At 49.8% G+C, this 24,162-nt stretch overlaps 1 protein-coding gene across 4 annotated transcripts in view; it reads left to right on the top strand.

The window, feature by feature from the left end:
* The window catches only part of LOC119465192 (phosphofurin acidic cluster sorting protein 2-like), an 87,535-nt gene that overhangs the window by 22,839 nt on the left and 40,534 nt on the right, over positions 1 to 24,162 (top strand). For 2 of the 4 annotated variants that reach the window (XM_037725989.2, XM_037725988.2), the window contains exons 5-10: positions 5,306 to 5,468; positions 7,213 to 7,352; positions 8,754 to 8,813; positions 11,943 to 12,146; positions 17,574 to 17,597; positions 17,674 to 17,739. In XM_037725989.2, coding sequence (XP_037581917.1) covers positions 5,306 to 5,468; positions 7,213 to 7,352; positions 8,754 to 8,813; positions 11,943 to 12,146; positions 17,574 to 17,597; positions 17,674 to 17,739 — 657 coding nt within the window. Of the gene's footprint in view, positions 1 to 5,305; positions 5,469 to 7,212; positions 7,353 to 8,753; positions 8,814 to 11,942; positions 12,147 to 17,573; positions 17,598 to 17,673; positions 17,740 to 19,595; positions 19,713 to 24,162 lie in introns of all 4 variants that reach the window. The other 2 variants (XM_049656452.1, XM_049656451.1) reach the window with 2 other exon arrangements.

Raw genomic sequence — 24,162 nt, 5'->3', positions numbered from 1 at the left:
ATCACTCGATGCATGCCGATAAACCGCTCTGCATAGAGCAAACTAGCAAGGGGCGTGTGCACACTCATGGCGATGCTTGGCACCTTTCACGCAGTGCGATAGAGCAGTTCTCTGCGTTGCCAGCTATCACCATGGCGGCACTTGTGCGCCCTTTCCTCTAGGCTGCACCTGCATGTTATCAGTGACAAGCGACGGCATCATGCCGCCTTGACAACTTGCAAGGAGCAGTTGCGCCACTCACGGTGGCGCTTGGCGCTTTTCACGCCGAGCGAGCGAGCAACCCTGTCGGTCGCCACCTATCACCATCGCGGTTTCTTTGCATCCTTTTCTCCATGCTGTGCCCGCACGTTATCAGGGGCAAGTGGCGGCACCTTGGCACCATGGCGTGGTGGTACTAGTGTGCAACGGAACAGGCAAACGTTACACCGCACTGCCTACCACGTGCCTGGTGTGCCCAAGGTCACCCAAACCAAGATTCACTACTTCCTCTGGGCTTGTGTGGGATCGATTTTTGTTATTGTCATCGAACCATGTGACACACCCATATCAGTGATTCCACTCCTGCGCCAAAGTGCGCCAATTGGGATTTACTGTGCCATCCTGATACAATCGACGAAAATTGCGCCTAACTGCGCCAAACAGTCTTGGATTTGACGGCGTCTATCGGCGCTATGACGATAGGGCGAGCCTTAGTTGCAACCTTAGCTGCAAACAGGAGACGAGAAAGCTCTAGCGCGTACGTCCCAATTAAGGTCACTGGAACCTGGAAAGTACCGCAGCCCTTTTCTCTTAGCCGCTGCGCCGCCGATTGGTCAGTTGCCGTCAAGCTGATCACTTTCCACTATAGATGGCGGATCTAAGCCGCGCCAAAGGAGATAAGCAGACAGACATCGCTCGCACACGCCGCGCGTACGAGTAATCAACGAGGTCAGATTTTGCATTTTGTATAATTTAGTGTATATGTAACTTTCGTAGACTTAAAACAAAACGAAAGGAAATGCCCGGGTGCTGCACGTTCGGGTGCAGCAACCGCCGGGAGTCCAGGAAAGCGCTTTTCGCGATACCAGTTAAGCGGAAAGAGCAACAGCAAGTGCTGTGCTATCTCTGGCTGCACCGGATAAAGAGCGACAAGTTCACTCCCACTTGGTGAACTTGTTGATATCGCCAAGCTGAGAAGCTCCTTGTGGTATATCGTCGAACTCCCTAAATGCCATAATGTGATGGAAAAGCTTCTTCGCGCATTTGCTTTGAAGACTGCGGTTTGCCTTGAGTAAACAAAGCGAGGAGATGCTCAGAAGTATGCAGAACGGAGCAAAATGTGCCTCGAAGAGCGACGGAATACGGGCGGCTGTGTAACCACTGCAATAAAGATCGATCGAGCTGTCAATGTTGAAAATTAAAATATAGATTTTCTCGTGTGTTGTTTAAAACAACACGAACATGACCTGGTTAATTCTGTTTTAGCATCCCTTTTCTTGTAGTGCAGTCAGAGACCGTTTATTTTCATAGAAATAGATCTGTATGAAAAATTTCGTGCGCAGTTAAATCAGTAGCCACGTTGGAAAGCGATGAAATCCACGCGTATAAACGATTTTGTGGCAGCGCTTGATACCTAGTCATCTGAAAAAAAAATCTTGTGTGACACACGAGCATCGGGATCGCTTTGCATTTAGAACGAGTGGCGCACAGTTGAATGCTTCACTTTCCGAGTGCAGTAGCCGACCGATTTTCCGGACTTCGCGGGGACTGAAAAATCGAGCAGTCCGAAAAACCGAACAGTCCGAAAAACTCGCCCCCCCCCCCCCCCCAGGAGAAAAAAAATTATGAGGCTTATAGCGGCTTAAGAAAAATGTCGCACTTTCGCCCAAAAGGCGGAGCATCGATTGTGATGGCCAATTAATAGACAGCGATACGAAGTAAGGATGTTAGTTTTATTGGCTGTATAAAGTTGTAAATATGCGCTTACTAACTAAATAAGCACGGTTTCACGCGCGCACAGGTTACATGAACACATCTCGCTCGATGACCGCGGGCATATTGACCTTCACACTGTCTATTTTTTCGCTTCGACGCGAACGTCTAAAAAAAAACGGCGCATATGAAGCTAGTGGCACTCGGCGCACGCCCTTTGTACCCATCGCAAATCGCGGGCGCACACTTCGGCCACATAGCAGATCACTTTCAAGATACGGTGCCCGCGCGGCAGCTCCGTCGGCAGCTGCAGAGCAGAATGCAACTCCCCACCGTCTCCGCCGCCTTCTCCCCGTGCCCCGCGAGCGAACGAAGTCCGCGCGCGCCTGGCTGACCCTCGCAAATTGCGGCTGCTGGCTGACCCTCGCAAGCTTTCACCCGCACACAGCATACGGACCGAAAAAAAAAAAGCAAGTGCAGCTTTTTAGAACGTTTTGTCGGCCAAGGAAGAGCGGGCATGGCCTCGGAGATGAGGGGATAGCGTGCGTCTGCTGTACTGATCTTGAAGGCTATACAGGGGGGCACTGGAAGCCAAGTCAGCGGAAAATCCAAAATGGCGGCCTCCAAAATCGGGTAGCTTGGCTCGGAGCGAGCGATTTAGTCCGGAAAATCGAACATTGGCTCCTAGATTCGTCCGAAAAATCGCTGGCGAAAATGCATTAACTCTATGGGAATCCTGCCGGTACATCTATAAAGTCCGGAATATCCAACAAGTCCGAATTTTTGGAGTCCGAAAACTCTGTCGGCTACTTACTTGTAATTTACAACTTATCTAGCTAAACGAAATGCGGTTTTGTTTGTGGATTTCACAGGGCCCACTGCGGCAGCCATCGTGCTGTTCTTCACTGTAGCAAGCTTAGAAAACCTGAGGAAGAGCTGTTCGTCTTTTCCGCGCAGTGTTGCCTGCGCTCGCTCCAGCGGTTGCGGTACTTTCAAAGTTCCAGGTTCCAGTGACTTTAGCAGTGCCACGCACGGCGCCGACGCGGCGTCTGTCTGCCTTGCAAGGCGGCTCGACGGCAAAGTGCGGTTTCTGCCGAGGCTCGCGGCTTCAAGGTTAATTGGCGATTCATCGGCGGACGTTATCTACTCCGGAAACGCAGCTAGTAGCTTGTTTAAAGCGCAGCATGACGTGGTTATAATAACTGCGTGCCGCCAATGTGTCCATCATTTCTGTTTCTGGATATTACCGATGACATCTGGGAAAACTAGCAATATACTAAATGATATCAATTTGTGTCTGTGTGTCGCATGCACACAAGTGCATTTTTTTCTCCACGAGATCTGCAATAGATGGAAATGTTTACGAAGCTTCTCGTGAGAACATAAGAATTATTCAGGTAATTGAATGTAAATTGCAACTTGCTTTTTCGATATACTTCAGGATGTGAAAAATCAGCTGCTCCAAGCTGCTCCAAAATGCCAAATTGCCTGCTCCAAAGTGCTCCAAAATGAAATTTCTGATGCTCCAAAAATTGCTCCAAATCATAAGTCCGCAGTAGCATCACTGATATGCTTCCACGGAGTTGTGCAATTTCAGCTCTAATTAGCTTTCATGGAGTAATCTGAACTCTGAAATATTGAACTTTTTTGCCATCCCGTTCACTGCGTTATAACGAGGGTTTACTGTACCTGCTTTATTTAGGACACTTGAGGACCACTTTAATACAAAAATAACAAATGTAACCTATGGTAGTTGTTCAGTTTCCTCTTAACGGATAGAAATATCCAGTTGCGTGTGGCCGAGCGCTGGATCCAATATTGTGCACAGCATGGTGGCGCCATCTGTCAAAACACATGCCAATCAGCAACCCCAAACAATTTCAAGATAAGAAAAAGAAAGTGTTTATCATGTGATGCTTGCACTTAAAGAAAGTAAAAAAGACTTATTAGTAATTGCAAACAGTCGTCTCGACGTTGGTCATTAAAGAAAGCCCCAAACTATGGTGAGGCTGTGGTGCTGCCATTACCTTTGTTTATCTGTGCCGTAGTGGTGGTTTCTGTGCGCTGCATAACTCGAACCTCGTTATGACTGAAGGGGAGCCGACATTACTTCGTTATATCCATTACTTTGTTACATTCATTATTGCTACCTTTTGATGGTCTTTCGCATACACTTTCTATATGGCTCGTTGTGGTCGAGCAGCACGAGGCACAAAACACAGCGCTCCACTGTGTGATCGAGGAGGCAAGCGAACTTTGCCATGCCAAGCCGGCGCGGCCGGTTTGTGGCCTCCGAGATTTCACCAATGCCAATGCGATCTCGGAGGCCACGTCCATCAGGCTGCCAGCTCGCGCAGCAAGCCAGAGAGAGGGGGAGAAGTGATTGCACAGATTAGGCATGACCCCCAAGATTGCACCGTGGAGATCTCTGAGGCCAGGCCCAGCTGCAGCTGCCTGCGTGGGGTGCTGTACAGAAAGAGAGAAATGAATGTACTAATCTTTCACACCGCCGTGCGTAGCCGCGCTGCATGGCGCGACTTGTACAGGCTTGTGTGTGACTGCCAGATTGCGCCGGGATCTTGGAGGCCACGCCCAGCTGCACCTGCCTATGCGGCGCGCATAGCCGCGCAACGTGGCATGGCTCACACGTCCAGGCACGCGTAAGAGAGAGTGGTCAGTGGAGAGGTGCGATAGTGAGCCACTGCAGTTGCGCAGCTATGCGCGGTGGTGAGGACCACTGTTGCTCGACGGAGTATTCGAAGTGGGGTTTTGAAGTGCTGCTGCGAACGACTGCTGAACCCCACGGAAAGCAATGTACCTAGCAGTGCAATGGTTGGGCAATTTTTGGGTTGCAGAGACAAATGTAGTTCGTTATATCCATTGGCAGGACAATATCACTTCGGCAAAATGACGGTTTAAATACATGGATCTCTGGGGAGATTTCAAGAGGAACTTAATTTACTTCGTTATAACCATTATTTTGTTACATGCCATTTCGTTATAACAAGGTTCGAGTGTAGTTGCTTTTTGAACTGCGCTGCAACGCTTCTTCACAAAGTGTGGCATGAGCGGCGCATGGGAAAATGATACATAACTCTGGCTCCCTACGGGAGCCTAATACAGTAATTCTGATTAATGGGTGTGCACAGGATGGTGTCCACTTAGCTCTAGTGTAGGAAAGTCCAGCAAAGTTGGCCAAACTACACTTTCTTTCATGTAGACGTGCATCGTAATAAAGCGTTAGCTACACTTTACTAGTCACAAATGAGATGCATTACATCATGGGAGCTGGCAGGCAGAGTATTTTCACAGCTGCGGGGCCAATCCTGTCGTATGTTTGCGACATGTTGAACGCAAGGCAGTGTTTTCAGACTCTGGTGCGTGTGTGGTGCAGGTGCTGCAGCGCCCGTTGGATCGGGAGCTGGAGCTGCTCGCCTCGGAGGACACGGGCGGTGGTGGAGGAGGCGGCGCTGCTCCAGCCGCTGTTGGCCGGGTCCAGCTGGACTCCTTGAGCAGCCAGCCGGTGGAGCAAGAGCTCAAGGCCACTGGGCAGCACGGTGAGGACAGGGCTCGGAGTGCCAGTCCGTAGATGACCGTAAAAGTAAACTGTGTGAGCACATGCCGAACTGCATATACACTTCTTCCACCAGCATTGCGGCTGCTGGTTAGAGAAGAGATTGGATGGTGCCCGCTCTGTGTCTTCTCGTGTGGCCCCTCTTTATCTCATTCGCACAGTAATAATTTACTACGATAAGCTGCATCATTTTTTTAATTGTAGGTGTGTGTATCCTTTTGCCACACATTGCAGTTTTGTACTTCAGTTGCCATTATGCAGATTGAACTTTGCTGGCTGGTACAATGCATTTCTGGCTTGGCAGTAGTGTTGGGAGAACAGAGTATTGCCAGTGCGCACTGCATAACGTAATGCAGTACACGCGCAGAACTGTTGTCGACGCCGTCGGTGTTTTGCCCGTGTTTGCACCTAACGCGCAGCAGCTTTGGTGACTGTTGCCGGTGCCTCTGAGGGCGGCTCGGAGGTTTTCGATGAGATCAAAACGAGATACTTCTCGAGCAGCGTCGGAAGTCTTTACCACCTTCTCTCCTTGCAACGTTTTTATATAATTACGCATGTTCCGCAGCTAAACGTCGCCTGCCCTCCCTCCCTCCCATCCCCCCACGGCCTTTCGCGCTACGGAAGAAGTCGCGTTTGCTCTATATATATATAGTGATTATGAAGGAGGAAAGAGACGCTTAATTCTGCAGCCCTTCAGGGAGCACGGCGCAGAACGCGCATTTGCTCTCCGCTGTGCGTTTGCTCCCCGTGAAAGCGCGCGTTTCACTTGCACATACAGCGTGCGGCGACGATTTCATCACCGCTGACGTCATACAGAACCTCACGACAACGCCAACGGCAGAAATCCTTTTTCAGTGTCCGTATAATTGCTATTGCAATAAAAGTGCTGTCCCCTGGAGCATTTTGTCAGCCAAGGAAGAGCAGGCATGGCCTTCGAGACGAGAGGATGGCACGCTCTCTATTGATAGCGTGTGCTCCCAATCTTGGAGGCTATAAAGCAGGCCACATGAAGCCAAATTAGCGGAAAATCCAACATGGTGGCCCCCAGGATCGGGTAGTGTCACTTGGTACGAGCGATTTTGTCTGGAAAATGCAACTTTGAGGCCTAAATTAATCCAAAAAATTGATCGCAAAATTACTTTGAGGCCTAAATTAATCAAAAAAATTGATCGCAAAATTGCATTCCCTCCATGGGAGGTAATGCAAGGATGGGACAGTGCATATATGAAGTCCGGAATATCCATCAAGTCCGAAAAATCCGTTGGCTACTGTAATGGAGGCGCTTGGTGTCGCACACCTTTTTTTTCAACTTCAAGGAGGGGGAAGATGAAGCTCTGCGTCACTTTTGCGCTTTGAAAGACAAACTGATGACCATCACTTTCAGAAAAGCAAAAAGTGATCACAGATTATTTTGGTCAATAAATATTGTGAGTTACAAGTACTTTCTAGCAACCCAGTCTCAATTCTGGCTGTTCTTCAGCGACTTTCGCTAGTTCAAAGTCGCTTTAATTCGAACTTTCTAAGCGTCCCTGTGAAATTTGAATTAATGAGCTTTTACTGTATATTGTTTTTAATGGGTGTGGACTGTAGTTTGGAGGTTACCCTGCAGTTGACATGAATAGGTTGATGACGATCATTGTTGCTTCATCGTAGCGTGGTGTTACTGTGGCAATGACCAAGGGATCAGCAGAGGCCGCTTACAAGGGGATGCGTTTATGACTGCGCAGACGCAGAGCGGTCAGCCACGGACGAGGAGTCGTCGTCGTCGTCCAATGAGGAGGCAAGTGACAGCGAAGCAGCAGGCGACGAGCCGCATAATGAGGAAGCCCTGCTGCGTTGTCGCCGGCGGTCATCCCAGATGCGCAAGGTGGAGAAGGGCTTCGACACTGCTTGTTGTCGGCTCAATTATTTGTTTCCGCTGTTACTTTTTTATCGCGTGCATTTGATAGTACTGCAAATTAGAATGCACCGGCTGTGCTGGCCGAGTTGGTGTAGCATTGTGCTGCTAAACATGAGGCCATTGGTACGATTCCTAACTGTGGCGGCTGCATTCTTGTCTACTGTACTTTAGGTGCACATTTAAGGGACACTAAGTAGGAAAGTAATTTTAGCTGTATTAACAAACTAACCTTCTAAGAAGAAGCCACCTTTGCCGTGGGAAAAGGCTTAGTAAAAGGAGTCTGAACTGGAGCTTGAACTTTGCTTGGCTTCATGATGAAAAAGCAGCGTGACAAACGGGACAGAAACGACAGGATGGGACTAGGCGCTGACTTCAGTGCCTTGTCCTGTTCTCGGAGCCTAGCCCTGTCCTCCCCGTCATGTCTAATTTGTCACGGTGTTTTTCTGTCATGGGGCTCAATAAGCCAGGAATTATGCAAAAAATGGAAAGACCGAGTAGCGACACCACCTTGAAGTTCCTGCACTGAAGTTCCCGCCGTGATGTCGTATGTTTTGCCGGTGTCTGCTTGGTCTAGTTCATTTTTATTGGTTGGGATGGACCGCATTACATTGTAAAAGAGCCATAGACTGAACGTAACAAGAACTAACTCGGCCACAGTGGTCCAAACAATAAAAAATATTTCGAAATCTGTTTACACCTCACTGATGTACGGGCATTGGGGTTGGGATGAGAAATTCAGAAAAGGGTGCTTTGAGCTTGACTCTCCACTCATAGCCCATCTTGTAGCTTTGAGACGTTAAACCTCACAATTTAATTTATAAATGTGAACACAGTGAAGCGTGCCATTTTTGGCAGCACCTTTATGTGTTGTTGGGTGACGTCAACCGCTTGTTAGTTTGGACGGGTTTGGCTGTCTCAATTTGCCCAAGGCCTCGGAAAAGAGTTAGTGTTTGCCTACACTAAATGGGATGCCTACACAGAGGAGAAAAACACACAGAACGACCACACTTGTTCTGTGTGTGTTTGTCTTCTTTGTGTCGCTGTGCCATTTGTGCTACCGTTACAGTGATTTCAGAAGAAAAATTACTGTTTTGAAAGAACACTTTGGGTTACCTCTACGCACGAAAATTGATGCCAGGTGGCCAACAACCAACGTGGAGGCACGACACTGCCTTCTAAGATGCCTAGGTTGACAGCTTTCCTTGTTGCAATAAATTGGAACAACCCCTACCATGTGACATTGGCATGTGTAATTGTAGATGTTCCTGGAGGTGTTATTGCAGGACACAGTGAGGAAGCTTGCGATGGGCTGGCCCATTGCATTGTATGTGCTCGTGTGTTTCTGATGCGAGCTCCTTTGTTTTGCAGAGAAACATCAAGCAGAAGTTCATTGCCCTGCTGAAGAAGTTCCGGGTGCCTGACGCTGAGGTGGGCTACACTGCTCTCGTTGGCCTTCGAATCGCTATATTGGTGCGCTATCGGCTGGTGCAAGTATTTACACGAGAACTTATCACACTTGCACCGTAGAATGTTCACTTCGTAGCGGTAGTCGTTCTCTCGTAACTGTTTCGAACGCACCTTCACTGTGCACCGAGCTGTAAACTCCCGTCAGCATCATTTCCCAGGAAAAATGCAAGTTGTATACAGTGAAACTTCGTTAAAATGTACCTGACGAGAACACTGCATAACTACACACTGAACAGTAGTACGCAATTAACTGTCAAGTACATATTTGTGTCCCTTGACGTACACCGCCGCTACGAACAGAGAAATAAAAAAGGTGATGCCGCAGTAAAAGTGACCTAAAATATGCAATAGGACATTTTTGTAGCGATAGCTACATTACGCCAGGTTTTCGCCTCTTCGCCGTTGCTGCACTTTGAGCCGTGGCCACACTGTGACGTCACACCATGGCCCTCGATTCTCCAGTAACTCGGCTCGTCGCGGTCGCCGCGCGGCCACCGCTCCTGCCTTTGGGCGCTTGCCGCGCCCTCTGTGTGACGTCACACCAAGGGCCTCGATTCTTCAGCAACTGGCCTCATCGCAGTCGCCGTGCAGCCACCGCTCCTGCCATTGGTTTTACCCATTGGTTGACCGCAACCTCTCTCCTTTCTTAGTCTAGTGGGAAACCACTAAGTTTAATAACAACATGCCTAACTACAAGCCAAGCCTGTAACTATCGGGGTCTGTAACTATCGCTACTCGACTAGGTTTAACCAGAGCTAAACCACAGCCAATTTTTTAATTTCTTTTGTCCAAAGCGGGGAAAACCTCTCACACAAACACTGATACAAGCAGTATTTCAAAACTTTGTGGCAGACATAGCAGCAGACGTAGCAGGAGAGTGGACAACTCGTTCGTATAGTGTACTAGAATACTGGGAAATGTTCTGTCTACAAAGTGACCAAACGGGGGCGCGGCAGACGTAGTAGCGATGACAGTCTTAGAATACGCTGTTCGCAACTGGCATGCTACGACATGGTAGCTGTCCCATTCCCAGGATTTTGACTAAGCAGCCTTTTTTTAATCTTTAATCTAATCTTGCAGAACTGCTAGGTGTACTTGGTTTGTTTACATTGCTTTTTAGCATAAGAAAGATCAGTATGTTAAATATGAGTTGGAACAATTTTCACAAACCATAGGAGTACCAATACTTGTATGCTGCGTACACAAGAAAACACAACCTCGCACTCAGTGTTTTAAAGTTCTATGTGCTCATTCATTGTTCTTTATATGTGTGGGTTGCTTGAAGTAAAGGCTGCTTTTGGTTGGCGACTGGCGGAGAGCAAGTACAGTCAACAACCTATATTTGTGGCCGCCCGATAATTCGGACGTCTTCGCGGCACCGCCATGTACCCTATGGAGTCAATATGTAAGAACGTCTGAAACTTCAAACGCAAAAAACCTTCGCTGTCTAGATTTTCCAGACTTTCTGCCATGACCACAGGTCTGAAACAACATTAATCGTAGCCACCACAACCACCACCAATTTGATTATCTCGCCTCCTAGAACCGGTGCTGTCGCATGCAGATTAGCTGGTAGCTGTAGCCACTACCGTGGCAATGCTAGGCCTATTTACTTCGACGTTCGCTACCAAGCTCCTTTCTGTTGGGTGCCACTGTTAGCAATGGCGCCGACTCTGCCTTTTAATTCTTGCCAATGTCTTGACAGAGTGGAAAGAACGACGCGTTGCCCAATATCGGTTCCTGAAAGTCAGCTTCGCCTCAGAGCAGTGTTACGCAGTGAAGCATATGTGAAGTATTGCAGTGAAGCATACCAAGAGTGAGAAGGGAAAATTGTCACGGGACACAGTATGTATTACTTAATTATACACACGTGCACCCACCATCTCCTATCACGGTATGAGCACCGATACACCTAATAAATGTACTGTTATGCCTTCAGGGCTATTTCATACGTGCCTGTGGCGATTTGAGCCCTTGGGGGCAGTAAAAGGCATGTACTCACTTTTTTGGACTGCCCGATCTTTTGGACGTTTTCGTGGCCCCTAGGGAGTCTGAAAAACCGGACATTGACTTTGTGTAACTCGAAACACAATTACTCAACTGACTTGAAAGCTCCTCACTTATATGAACTTTGATAGCATTGTGTGTATTGGCAGAAATAATACTGATTTTCGCTCAGATTTCCTCACCATGTTTATTTCTCATTTGATTTTTGAAGCAAAACAATATTTGCTATTTGATTTTACTGTCTAAGCCTGTATATTTCAATATTCTTACTCACTTCCACTCGAAAATGTTGGCATATTAAGCCTCTTAATAAAACGGTCTACTTCAAAATGGCCAAGGGATGCCACAACACAGTGTATCCTGTAATTACTGCTCCTTGCTTGAAACTCCATAGTATCGCTACTATCCAGGTTGCAACTTTGTTGCAATGCCTATCCATCATGTGGCTGCTCTCGATGAAGAGGTGTGTTTGTGGATGGGGTGCTATTGCTTTATTATATTGAAGACTACATACCACTCGTCACTTTGGCTCATCCATTCTGGGGCATCAGCCAAGATTTGGCACATACCAATATCACATACGCAGTGTGTGCCGAAATTGTCCGGGCACATACACGAGGTACTTACCTAGAAGGCCAGGCAGCACCCAGCAAGTTGTGTGTTTGGGCACATAGCCAGTCTGCTCGGCAAGACGTCGGCCAGCACACACCTATTGGCCCAAGCAAGTAGAGAACTTGGGTCACTATGTGAAAGAGGTCAGATATGTACCGCAAAGTGGGTAAAGCTCTCAAAGAATGGCAATTAGAAGTGTTGTTGTTATTGCATTTAGCTCTTGTGTAATGTCTCTTCCTTTTCTTTACCTTTGCTTGATTTATATGCTCTATATATTTGCCATATCATTGTGCTATCTTTCCTCACACAATACTTCTAATCCATGACTATGTGAACAAAAATAAAATGCCTTTGCCGGGATCGACCTTTAATAATACGGTGAATAGTAGCAGCTCGAACTACACTCTGTGCAATTCAGCTGAGCAGAGCCGTTGCCTGGACTGTTTGCCATCGTGTCTGTTGCCTGTTCAGGCGTTTGGCACGGACCCGGGCCTGGAGCAGGAACTCCTGGAGAAGCCTGGCCTGCAGGAGCTGCTTCTGGACGAACTGGAGCTGTCGGAAGACGACAGCGGCGGCGCCGAGGACGACCTCAGCTTGTGCTCATCGACGCCCAAGCCCAGCCTCAGGCCCTTCTTCTCCTCTGCCACTTTGGTGCCGCTCGCCGATGATGCACCGGTGAGCGAGAGGCCTCACTTAGCCCATCATGACAACATTTATAGTGCAACGAAAAGATGAAAGTAAAAAAAAAACGATGGGACAAGGTGCTTGGCAAGGTCTTCTTAACCCACTTCAGATGGATTAGGCGTATCTCGGATCTGGGTATCTTGTAGCCACTTTTGGAAAGAAACCATCGGTCAGGTGACTTGCAGATGTCATACGAACGTGCGAATGGTATTAAATGATACCTCGTCATGCCAAGAAGACGTCGCAATAGTCAGCAACTGAGGATATAATAAAGAACGGGTGTAACTAGCCTAGAACAGAGTGGGATGTGAGTGCATGTCACTGTCACCCTCTGCCGTGCTGCCGCCAAATGCCATCTAACTTAACTGCCGCACCCTCCGTCAGATGACATGGAGTGCCCCAAGTTTGATAGGGTACTTCACTGTGCACGTTCCACCGTACACGGCGCGAGGGAGGGCACACGCATCGAGGCACGCTATAGTTTGGGAGGGAAGAGAGCTGGGTCGCAGAAGCGCATCTGAGTGTGCATGTGTGCTGTCATCCTTGAGCGTGCGTGGAGGCAAAAGCAGTGCTGACCTCACTGACCTCTACTCAGTGGCCGGCCTCGACGAAGCCCTACTGCGGCATGGTATCTGAAAGTGTGTGAAGGGAAAGTTATACTCCAGTGTAGCGCAGACACACCCCACATGTGGCGCAGTTCTGCTATCTGGCGCAGTCAGCGTAACCGGCGACGTTCGGCGCACTTTGGCACGGCCGGCACAGGAATAGTGCATGTTCTATCTCATTCCAAAGCTGCTAGACCAAAGTGCATCGTGCGCTAGCTTGGCCGGCCATGCAGCAGGCTGGCCCACAGTTCGGTTGCACTGAAGAAAGCGTGCTGAGATTGCGCTTTCGCCAAACGAAAAAGTGCTTGCTTGCTGTGCACTTGTGCGCATGCGCTATGGCAACAGCTGATCACCGCGCTGCTGTGGCCGTTCCTTGCGCCGAGCTATAGAGGGGATAAATCTTCGGTAATTCTGGTGTCTTACAACAATTAAAACAGACATCGACCACGAAAGTTTTAAATGTACAGGCAAACCCACTTATAATGATACCGGTTTTAACAATATATCGGTTATAACAATGAGAAGCTGCTGCACCGTCAACTTTTGTATGTTTTCTATGGTGAAATAACTGGCTTACTACAATGCCCCCATGCTGCATTATCGGTTATAACGATGAAGTCTGGCTTACTACTGGGTGTGCCGAAAGGGACTGGAATGCGAACTCCTTAAAAAGAAAAAAGAAAAAAAAGAAATTTCAGCCGTTGCAAGCAACTGCGCCTTGTTTTCCATCCTTCTCCGCATCGCCAAGCCTCGCGCACCTCTGTCCCATTGCCCTTCCACCCCTCTGAACACGAATGGGCTGCGCCCATAGCTCTGCCCCGTGCCACCCTCCTAAACACGAATGGACCGCACCAACTGCGCCGATAGCGCTGGGCTGGCGGAGCGTCGCAAGTGTGCAATGCCAAGAACAGCGTTACCGTCCACCGAAACGAAGCGACGGAGTTCGCATCGCCATAGTCATCAGTAAAAGTCGTACTGGAAAGACAGCAACGCTGGAACGCTTCGTGCTTATTTTTGCCTTTAAAGCCTTTATTCTCGCATGTACCGCCGCGCATAGCACCGCATTGGCCGCATGCCTTCATGACTGCATAGTCACCATCCATGATCGCGTCGATAGTGGCCGTGATTTCGTCCGCAGCGGTTGAGGCAAACAATAGTTTTGTTTTGACTCGGTACCCGCTTCTGCTGCGTGCCTTCATAACTGAGTAGTCGCCATCCATCATCGTGGCGGTAGTGACCGCAGTTTCGTCCGCAGTTGCAGCAAACCGTAGTTTCGTTTTGACTCAGTGCGTGCGTTGGCCGCGCGCCTTTAGAACCGCAAGGCCACCGTCCATGATCGCGTCGATAGCGGCCGTGGTTGCGGCAAAAAGTTTCGTTTTTACTCGTTGCATAGCTGTCGAGGATGAAAAGCACCGTCTGCAGTTAAACCTGGATATAACGAAATTTACAAATTCCCGAAAAACTTTGTTATAAAGAGGATTTCGTTATATGCAGGTTCGGCACAAAAATTCGAAAAAGAAACGCTTACCATATTTACTCGATTCTAACGCGCCCTCAATTGTAACGCGCACCCGTTTTCCATTTTCGTCGAAGCACTCATCCTTGGAATGTCACACCAGGTACTGGATGCGTGGACGCGTGTCGTTTCGCACAAGCGCGAGGCATCGGAAACGAAGAGAGAGCGTCACGATGGCGTCGTAGTGTCGTATAGTGTTACAGTAGAACCCCGCTGTTACGTTCCCGGGGGCTGAGTTTTCCCGGCTGTTACGTCGTTTTCGGCCGGTCCCGGCACAGCTCCCATAGAACCCAATGCATTGGTAACCCCGCTGTTGCGTCGCAACTGTGGGACCGTTCCCGCATCATACGTTGCGAACTGCCACCCCGCGCCGGCCCGAGCGGCCATTTTGACTTTTCATGTCGCTTGGCTTAGTGGCTTGACGGTGACATTGGCCGCCCAAAGTGCCGGGGGCGACAACTGTGACGTATTTTCGGTTTCCGCCAGGAAAAGTATGGCCCTTGATATTCGTATTTGCAACATAAAGATGGTGTCTATGACGTGTTGTGGCCTAAAATTGGTTTTGGCTCACAGATGTCCCGTATAAACTCCAAGGGTGATTACGCAGTCGTCGCGCGGCTTATGCTGTATATGCGAGTGAAAACGTGCGAGGGGAGCCGACGACCGCGTCTAATCTCGCGCGCGCAAGAAAAGCACGGAGGAAGCGCGCCCTCTTCCGTTGCGCTCGAGGCACCAGCGAGCGAGCGAGGGGGGAGGGATAGTGGGGCGGCGTTGTACTGTACTCTGGCATCAACTGCGTACTGCGCGGCGGCGCGCGGTCGCGCGGACCGTATCTTGGAAGCGATCTGCGTTGGGGCAGAGTCTAGCAGTGTAGGTGCGTCGGCGGCTCGTAGCTTTGTGCGTGCTGTGTGTTCTCGGCGCTCAGTTTGCGTTGAAGCGATAGACAACAGCATGAAAGTCACTTCGCTCGCTTCTCCAGCGGCGCTTCCACACGCCGCCAGCGTATGACAGCGCGCGTCCGCGCTCATCGAGTGTGATGTGCCACAGCGTGTACCAGCGCGTCGGCAACATCAACTGGAAAAGGAGAGAGTGCCGGCTTATCAGGCTAGGCCAGCTGCAGCAAGCGGCAGGATCAGGTTTGAATGAAGGGAGGGGGAAAGGTCATGCCTGCGGCGGCAAGATCGCCGGGTCGAGGGATGCAGGCCCGCCTCGCACACGTGCGCTCGCTTTGCATTCCGTCGCGGCGGACAAGGTGCTTCCGGTTGCCGCTCGCACAAAAATGACAATATTTGGGGCGAAATCTCTAGGTTGTCGGAGGGGGAAATTCGTTATATCGAGGGGGTCTCCTGCTGCCACTTCGTTACGTAGAGGTCTCAAATACATGTGCTTCTATAGAGTAATGGCGGGGAATATAAAAACTTCGTTATATCCAGGAATTCGTTATATGGAGGTTCGTTATAAGCAGGTTTAACTGTATATCCCAATGGGCGGAGACCTGGCAACACAGGTGAAAAAATAATCAGGATGTGCACGCGGTTGTGAAAACTGTTAATCAGTCACGAGATGACGAGAAGTGCAGCATCCGCACTACATTTATGCAAAATAGAAAAAGGGTTCTGCTGATTCATTCAGTAAATAAAAGCGTGTTGAGGTAGAAAGCATTTGTTTATTGTTTTCTTGATACCCTCGATAATTCGTCATTTGGTTAATTCGGACATTTTCTCGGTCCCGTGAAATCTGAATTATCGAGTTCTTGAACGCCGACAACCGTGACTTGTTACACGCTATCGGAGCGTGCAGGAAGCAGAGTTGCAGTTAAACGAGTCAACACAATCAGCAGCCAGATGGAGGAAGGTGTTGGGGAGGGGCACTTGCCTCCCCGCCATTGTAGTCATCTCACAACAACTCTGCCATTTCCCTATCGTGTTTTTTTCAGTGCAACTTGGTTATAACAATTATCGGTTATAACAATGGAATTTTCATGGCACTTGTGTATTGTTATAAGTGGGTTCGATTGTAAATAAGACGTTTCGGCTCCCGCACGGGAGCCTTGTTCACAATGAAGGTGAAGGTGGAAATGGTCTGGTTATGTAGGCTTCAGGATGTGACGTAAGCAACGTGTATACACGTAGGAAAGTTGCCGTCATTGCGATTGAGTGTGTGTTCGGTGCTCTGAATTGTTAGAGATTCAAGCAAAAGCCGAGAAGTCCAGTTCCCTTCTTTTTATATTATCTTTGCATTGTCCCAGTCTATTTCATGACGAGTCGCTTCTGCGAGTTTGGCCAGAGCATTTGAAGTTTAGTGCTTCTTTCTTGCATCATACATGTGCTGCTTGAGTCTTTGCTGGAAATTGCCTGTCCGGCTGACATAACTTCGATCGCAGTCTGCGCATGGGATGCTGTAGGCAACACTTGGAAATTTTTTTTCTTTTGATAGCTTGTCTTTTATGTTTACAAGGGAGTGCCTCAACCTATTTTCTAAGAACATGCACTACTTGTACACTGTAGGGGTGACGCCGGCGTGGCGTATCCGACTTCGCCAGCCACTGCCTGGCATGCTGAAAAATGCCAGACTAGAAATTGCCCATGAGGGATTCGCAGCGGCAACATGCCGCTGCATGGAAAGAGCTGTCGGCGCTGAAGAGAGGAAATGCAGGCGCACCAAGGCTTCATGCATTCGACAAGCCAATGACATTGCTGATGCAGACTAAGCACATGCTAGTCGCGCCATTGAGATGGCTGTGTCTCGCGAGGCCCATCTCGCCCAAATGCGTGATTCATGTTATGCCCGCAAGGAGCCGCAGGACATCGAGCAGCGTTTGGAGGCCCTAGGGAAGAGTCGCCCAACGCAGATGCATGGCTGTCGAGACCTTTAGAGAATACGAGTGTCTCCTATGATGATGGATGGCCAAGGAGACCCGATGGGCATCATTTTAATTGGGCATGAAATATGATACGATTAGGATACAAATTAAGTGAACAATAACCGTAAAAGGAGAGATAGAGACATATAATCAACATTTAATCATCAAATCATTTGAATACCATGTACGTACCTCCACCTTGTCTTATTTAGCGTCTACACTCGGTTGACACTGTTTTTTGGGGGGGAATTATATTAAAGGAAAAGTGCAGGTCTTTGTGCAACAGCCGCACAGTGCCAATAGTAGTACGATTTGTGTAAACTACTGGTACAGTCTGAAATCAGCGGTCTTTCTAGTGTGCTAGACCATTGAAGTGTAGTGCATGTTATAACGGATGCCTTGATTCTCTCACTACCTGCTCTTTCCTTGCGCAGGGTCAGGACTCGGACAGCATACAGGTGAGTGTTGTCCTGGTAGGGGGGTGCACTCTGCAAGGGGGAGGGCCCCTTTCACTGAGCTTATCTTGACCGACAGGACACGGACGAGGAGAGCCCGCCTGCCCAGGAGGCAGCGCTGCCACCGCCGACACCCCGAGAAGATGTGAGAATTGTTTTGTTTTTCTTTCCATGCACGCTTCGCTTGCTGCATTAATTGATATCTATGACAACTACGGCAACATGACTGGTGTGGTTAGGACTCTCTTGCAGCACTGGAGAATTGTCTTTGCATTCTCTGTTGTCGTAAAACCGGCAGTGAACTGGTACGAGCATGTAATGGAGATGAGATGAAACGTACTTACAAATGAAGCTATGACAGATCTTATTTGTAATCATCAGTAAGAAAAGCGAAGGACTGCTCAAGCAATGAATCCATGGAGGAAGGAACACTACAGCGGCTCCAGCCAACCTCGCTGCGTTGGAGGAAGTGTGGCGGAAGTTGCCTGTCTTTTTTACAAAGGAGTACAGGGGCTGGTGGCCCAAACGGCAATATTGCCGTAGCAACTGTGTCTCGGTCCCCTAGTCAGGCGAGTGAATGCGAGTGGCATTGACCGCGTTGTCACGTCCGTGTTTGCACCACGCTTGGAACTGCCGCATGCCAGTCTGACAGTGCGTGTTCGCAGAACCTTTGCTTTCACGCTACATCTTAAAATCCCTACAATTCACAGTTGCACAGTGCACCAGTGCTTCAAGGCGAGCCACGAGCCCTCGGGAAAGGGCATGACAGAAAGAGTAGAAAGGACGGCAAGTGTGGCCCACCAAGGTGGCGCAGCCTTCACATCTGGCCTTAAGAAATAATGTCGGGGCCTCTCCTATTTGGTTTCCTTCCTCCGTGAGTAGAACAGAAAATGAGATAGATAGATAGGATTGATTGATTGATTGCGTGATTCAATGTCCAATTTTCTGTACTACTTAGTGGCCACAAAAACATCAGAAAAATTGCGCAGTCCAAAAAAAGTCACAGGCCTGCGTGGCACACGCAGCACAGTCACAGCGTAAGCTGGTGGAGCGGCTCAAGAGTACCTCCAATTTGGGCACCACGCACAACAGGGTGTTCGCGGCAGTCTGTTCGCCTCGTTTTGACGAGAGCGATTTGAACTGTCCGCCTGGCGTTTGCAGGCACCTTAACTAGATGGCGCCACCACACTGGCGGAGGCTCGGTAGCTCGGGAGCATGTTGATTGCGTGCCTCGTGTGAATCGCATATCGTCGTCTGCGCCTGCGGACACTGCGTTTGCAGGCATCTTACCTAGATGGCACCACCCTACTGGCAGAGGCTCGTGTCTCCTCCTGCGTGCTTGCGTTAAGGGTATTTTCTGTGACCCGATAGCAAGCACTTGCGTGGCTCAGTGGTAGAGTATCCGGCTCCCACGCAGCAGGCGCGGGTGGGATCCCGGCGGGAATCCGGTACTTTTTTTTCGCGTTTCCAGCGATAGCAGTTATGCGGTGGGAGCCGGCGGCGGCGGCATCATTACGACCCGAAACGGCTATTGGAATGAGCCCATAACAGCTTACGCTGTAAAAAAAAATTCACCAACCCTTTCTCTGTCGAGAAAATGGAGGTAAACAAAGCTTGCCGTGTGTGTATTTGGCCTTCATCAAGATAACACATGTCACGGTAATAAAACATAAAACGTTTATTAAATCTATACATGGAGGCAAGGAAACGTACAAAGCAACGGAAGGAAAAGTTGCACGAAAGGGAAACAAAAGTAGAAGGAAAGTCAACGAAAAGTAGTAGGAAAGGGAAGGGAAAGTATTAGGTCAATTACACACACGACAACCTTTGCTTACCCCCATTTTCTTGACAGGAGAAGGGCTGGTGATATACTTTTTTTTTCATTCTCTCTTTCTTTCTATTTTTCTCTCTCTCCTTCTCTCTCCCTTTTTCTTTCTCCCTCTTTCTTTTTTGTTCCTGGTATGTGCCATTTGGCTTGGACCCTTTCTACACTATCATCAGGATCGGCCCACACGACAGGGGTATGTGCCATTGAGCTTCGACCCTCTCTGCACTATCGCCAGGATCGGCCCACTTTTCAGCGGGACACCGCCACGACCACCACCACCACTGACACTTGTGAGCCTATAAAGCTTCGCTTAAAATGAAAGCATGTCTTGTACTGCCCCGAAGTGCTCAAATTTCCGCAAGCACGTTCGAAATAGTCTCAAGGACTGCCACTACACTTATTAGGCATATGGGTGCTCGTACTCTGACGGGAAACTTGAGGTGCACGCGAGTGTAATTAATACATATGTACTGTGTCCCATGACAGTGACCCTGTTCCACAGATGGTATGCTTCCCCGCCTAACACCACTGCACTGTGGCAAAAGCTTTGGGACCTGGCATTGTGCATCGCTTTACCCTTGCTGTGCTTTCCACACTTCGAAGCCATCGGCGAGAATGACAAAGGCGGCGCTGCAGACAGTCGCAAATTTTTTTCAATGAAAAACACGGCACTGAATAGCAGGAAGCTTGGTAGCAGATCTCGAAGCAGCTAGGCCTAGCATTGCTGCAGCGTTGGCAACAGCTGCTAGTGGATCATCATGCAAGATTGCTGGTTTGAGGCTGCGAGTTAATCAAAATGGCGGTGGTGCTGGCTTCAATTAATACCCTTTGGTGGTGCAGTCGCAACAAAAAGCAAGGAACATTGGATGGTGAGGGCTTTCAGCGTCTGAGATTTGAGATTTTCTTGTACATTGACTTTAGGGGGGTACGTTACATTGCCGTGGGCCGTGAAGTCCGAATTGTGGGAGACCCGCCGCGGTGGTTCAGTCACCTAAGGCGTTGCGCTGCTGAGCACGAGGTGGTGGGATCCAATCTCGGCCGCGGCGGCTGCATTTTGATGGAGGCGAAAATGCAAAAATGCTCGTGTGCTTGCGTTGTAGTGCACGTTAAAGAACCCCAGGTGGTCAAAAAGAATCCGGAGCTCTCCACTACAGCGTGCTTCATAATCAGAACTGGTTTTGGCACGTAAAACCCCAGAAAGAAAAAAAAAAGAAAAATTGTGGGGCATGTCCGAAGAATCAGTCGTTGACTAGATTACACGCATGGTTTCAGACGCCATAATGTTTCCTCTGTTGCTAGGTCTCTCAGACAGGTACTATCGGCCAAGAAAGTAAACGGACCACGGCTCCGGCGGCCGGAGCGGCTGCCTGGCCACAACGGGGCGCTGCTGTCTCGCTCCGCGCGCTTGGGTCGAGAGTGCCGTGGGTGACGATAAGCTTCTCCCTCACTCTCGCGCTGTGTCTTGTCACGCTTAACAAAATGTCTAGTGCGTCGTCCAGTTGCTCTGCGGTATTCAACCCATGGCGCTGACGCACAGTAGCCGACGGCCGCAGGGAATCAAACCCCGGCACTGTGAAAAAACGAAGACCTGCTCTGTTTTTCTTTGTTTTGTTTTTGCCTATATTGACCTTACCTTTCATACTAGTGTTTGTCGCCTACGTCCCTTGTTGCTCGAGTTTAGGCAACATTGCGCAAGGCGCCGCAGCGGCGGCTGACACGCGCTCTTTCACGCCTGCGAGATAAAGGCACGTTCGCGTTAGCGGCACGGCGACTCATGCCCGTTGACGTTCTCAGGCTGACGTGCGCGGTCGGTTGTGCTCGCGCCCGTGAAGGTTTCCTTGCCGTGCAGAGAATCCAAGATCCATTTTCACGATGTTCTCCGGCTGCCGCACGTCGACGTGACCAATCAGCGGCGCAGTAATGGTGGCCGTAGCTACGTCGGCTTGCCCCCGGCTTGACTCCCGCGGCGACGGCGCCGTCCGATTTTCGCTCCGTGGCTTTCTCCGTGCGCGCTCGCTACGTCGTTAGGGAGATTCCAATAGAGAGATTACTGAAAACTGTAATCGATTACGCGATTACGGCAAGACTAAGCCAGAATACAAGGACACGGAATTTAAAACCAGCAGAAGGGAAGTGCTGACGACGTGAGATGCGCTCAAAATATTGCCTTCCCAACTTCGTGCAGCGAGTTAGCGAGGTTAGATGGTGTCACGTGTTTTGCGCACCGGCAAAGCTTGCCGTGCACTTTGAATACCTCCGTGCGGCCGTTGGCTACTGCGCGACAGCGCCATGGGTTGAATACCGGCTATGCGCAGTCCCCTTCATCGCGACCGCCAGCAGCAGAGCAACCGGACGACGCACTATACATTTTATCAAGCGTGACAAAACGCCGCGCGAGAGCGAGGGAGAAGCTTAACGTCACCCACGGCACTCTCGACCCAAGCGCGCGGAGCAAGACAGCAGCGCCCCGTTGTGGCCAGGCAGCCGCTCCGGCCACCGGTCCCGTGGTCCGTTTACTTTCTTGGCCGATAGTACATACTTTACAAATTGCTCATTAGACCAAAGCTGGAATCTGCTTCATCGGTACGGGATCAATGACTGTTACGGGCTGAAACCACTAGGCCTGCATCCATTGCCAGCAATCCTGACCATGCTTCATTTAAAACCGCTATCACTACCATTGCATAAGTACAGTCTACGCTCGTTACAACGGATCCGTGTACAATGGATTTTTTGATATACTGGACCATATTTCAACCTTAGTTTGCTCTATTTTAGTAATGCCACGAAGTTTGCTTTTAACGGACTGCGCTACAATGGACTATTGGGTACAGCAGACGAAATTAGCGGCAATTTTTTTTTCAAAATCGGGCATATGAAGCGTACTTTTGCCGTGTTGACACGGGCTGACAACAGACTTGCGAGGGTTAGCCGACAATCGTGGCTCAATCTCGCAAGGGAGCGAGGGCGGGCAAGCTGGGGCAAGGCGGGGCGAGGCGGGGCGAGGCGGGGCGAGGCGGGGCGGAGGCGGGGCGGAGGCGGGGCGGAGGCGGGGCGGAGGCGGGGCGAGGCGGGGCGGGGCGAGGCGGGGCAGGCAGGGTGGAAGCGCGCCGTCTCTTTTGCACACGAGGCACGGGGGCAAGGCGAGGGGAAAAGAGGGAAGGAGGCGGCGTTCACCTCCGGCGGCAGCAGCAGCCACGCGGCACGGGCACCACATCTTGAAAGCGATCTTGATAGGAAAAAGTACGCTCAGTGCCGGTAGCTTCGTGTGCGCTCTGCTTTCGATGTTTAGTTCGCTCGCTGCTGCTGCGGCGCTTCTTGACTGCAGCATTTTGACAGCGACTTTCCGCGGTCATCAAGCGAGATGTGCTCATGTTTACCTGTTTTTGCGAAGTCCGAGCGGCCACGAAGGTTCCATGGATGGTGCCGTGCCAGGTGCTGGGAGAATGAGAAGTCCAGTAAGATCAGAAAATGGGTTTATATACAAATTTACATGTGGTATCGTTTCCCGCAGGGCTCCGCCTCCAATCTTGCCTGATCGCCCCCGCACACAGGCAACGGTTGACACCTTGGGAACCAAACGTTGATGTGGTTCCCACGGGAATGCTTAACGCTGGCCCCTTGCAAGAATTAGTCGCGTCTCCGTGGCGGTCAGTTCGTGGAAGCCACCGTTTCCAGGAGGGCGGTGGAAGTTGTCTCGGAAGGGGGCTCCAGGTTGGCGCTTCACAGTCAGCGCCGGGCCTCGTCGTAGTTCGGGCGGGTGCTGGTGCTTCACGAAACACACCAAGAGCAACGTTGCCGTTTTAGCTACGCACGAGGCCAATGACCCATTGCAGCCTGGGGACTAATTGCTCATCCATCAGTCCCAGGTGACGGTGTCGCTCCCCGGCCGCGAGAAATGACAAGCGTGAAGAGCACTTGATAGCTTCACGTCTGGCGATGAGGCCTCCTTTGTCCTGAAGGACCGCCAGACACAACACTGTGCACGCAGACACCGTGCTTGTTAATTTAGTTAGTAAGCGAATGTTCACAACTTTATACGGCCAAGAAAACTACTATCCTTACTTCGTATAGCTGTCTACTAATCTGCTATTGCAATTGATGCTTCGCCTTTAGGGCGAAACCGACTTTTTTTATAATTTTTTGGACGAATGTCACTCACTCTTTGCAATAACGTTGTTAAACATCGCGACCAAAGTTTTGGAAGTGAGGTGTTTCAGATATTACCATATTTTCGCGCTTATAACCCGCACCAAAAATTCAAAAAAGTTGGCGGTAAAGTTGGGGTGTGGGTTTTACGCAAATTTTACTTGGAGGTGTGGCGTCACGGCAACACAGCGCACGCTGCCGTATAGCCACACATCGAGACAAAGTTCTCCGCCATTTAGTTTCGTTATCTCCTAAGGAATCCTACCCTCTCCCCACCACTGCGTGTTGAAGATCCCTTCTACCCTCCGTCATGGTCGTCCATTCCCCTGATTTTTACAGGTCAGCATTTGGCCACTGATACGATGATGTGGACGAGTTGTGTATCCGTGAATGGACTGTTTTTGCAAAGATTTGAGCGTTGTTGCATGCAGTTATTACCGCGGGTTATATGCGCGGATATTTTTTGTTTTTCTTTCCCGGCTGTTGTAATTGGGGTTCCGGGTTATACGCGGTGCCGGGTTATATGTGGAAAAATACGGTATGGACTTTAGATCAAATAGACATTTTTTGACAGATTATGAGGGTCCGTTG

This window comes from Dermacentor silvarum, chromosome 9 (assembly GCF_013339745.2).
Source record: "Dermacentor silvarum isolate Dsil-2018 chromosome 9, BIME_Dsil_1.4, whole genome shotgun sequence".
NCBI lineage: Eukaryota > Metazoa > Arthropoda > Arachnida > Ixodida > Ixodidae > Dermacentor > Dermacentor silvarum.
The sequence above is the reverse complement of the archived record's forward strand: the minus strand, read 5'-3'. Positions and strand labels throughout refer to the sequence as shown.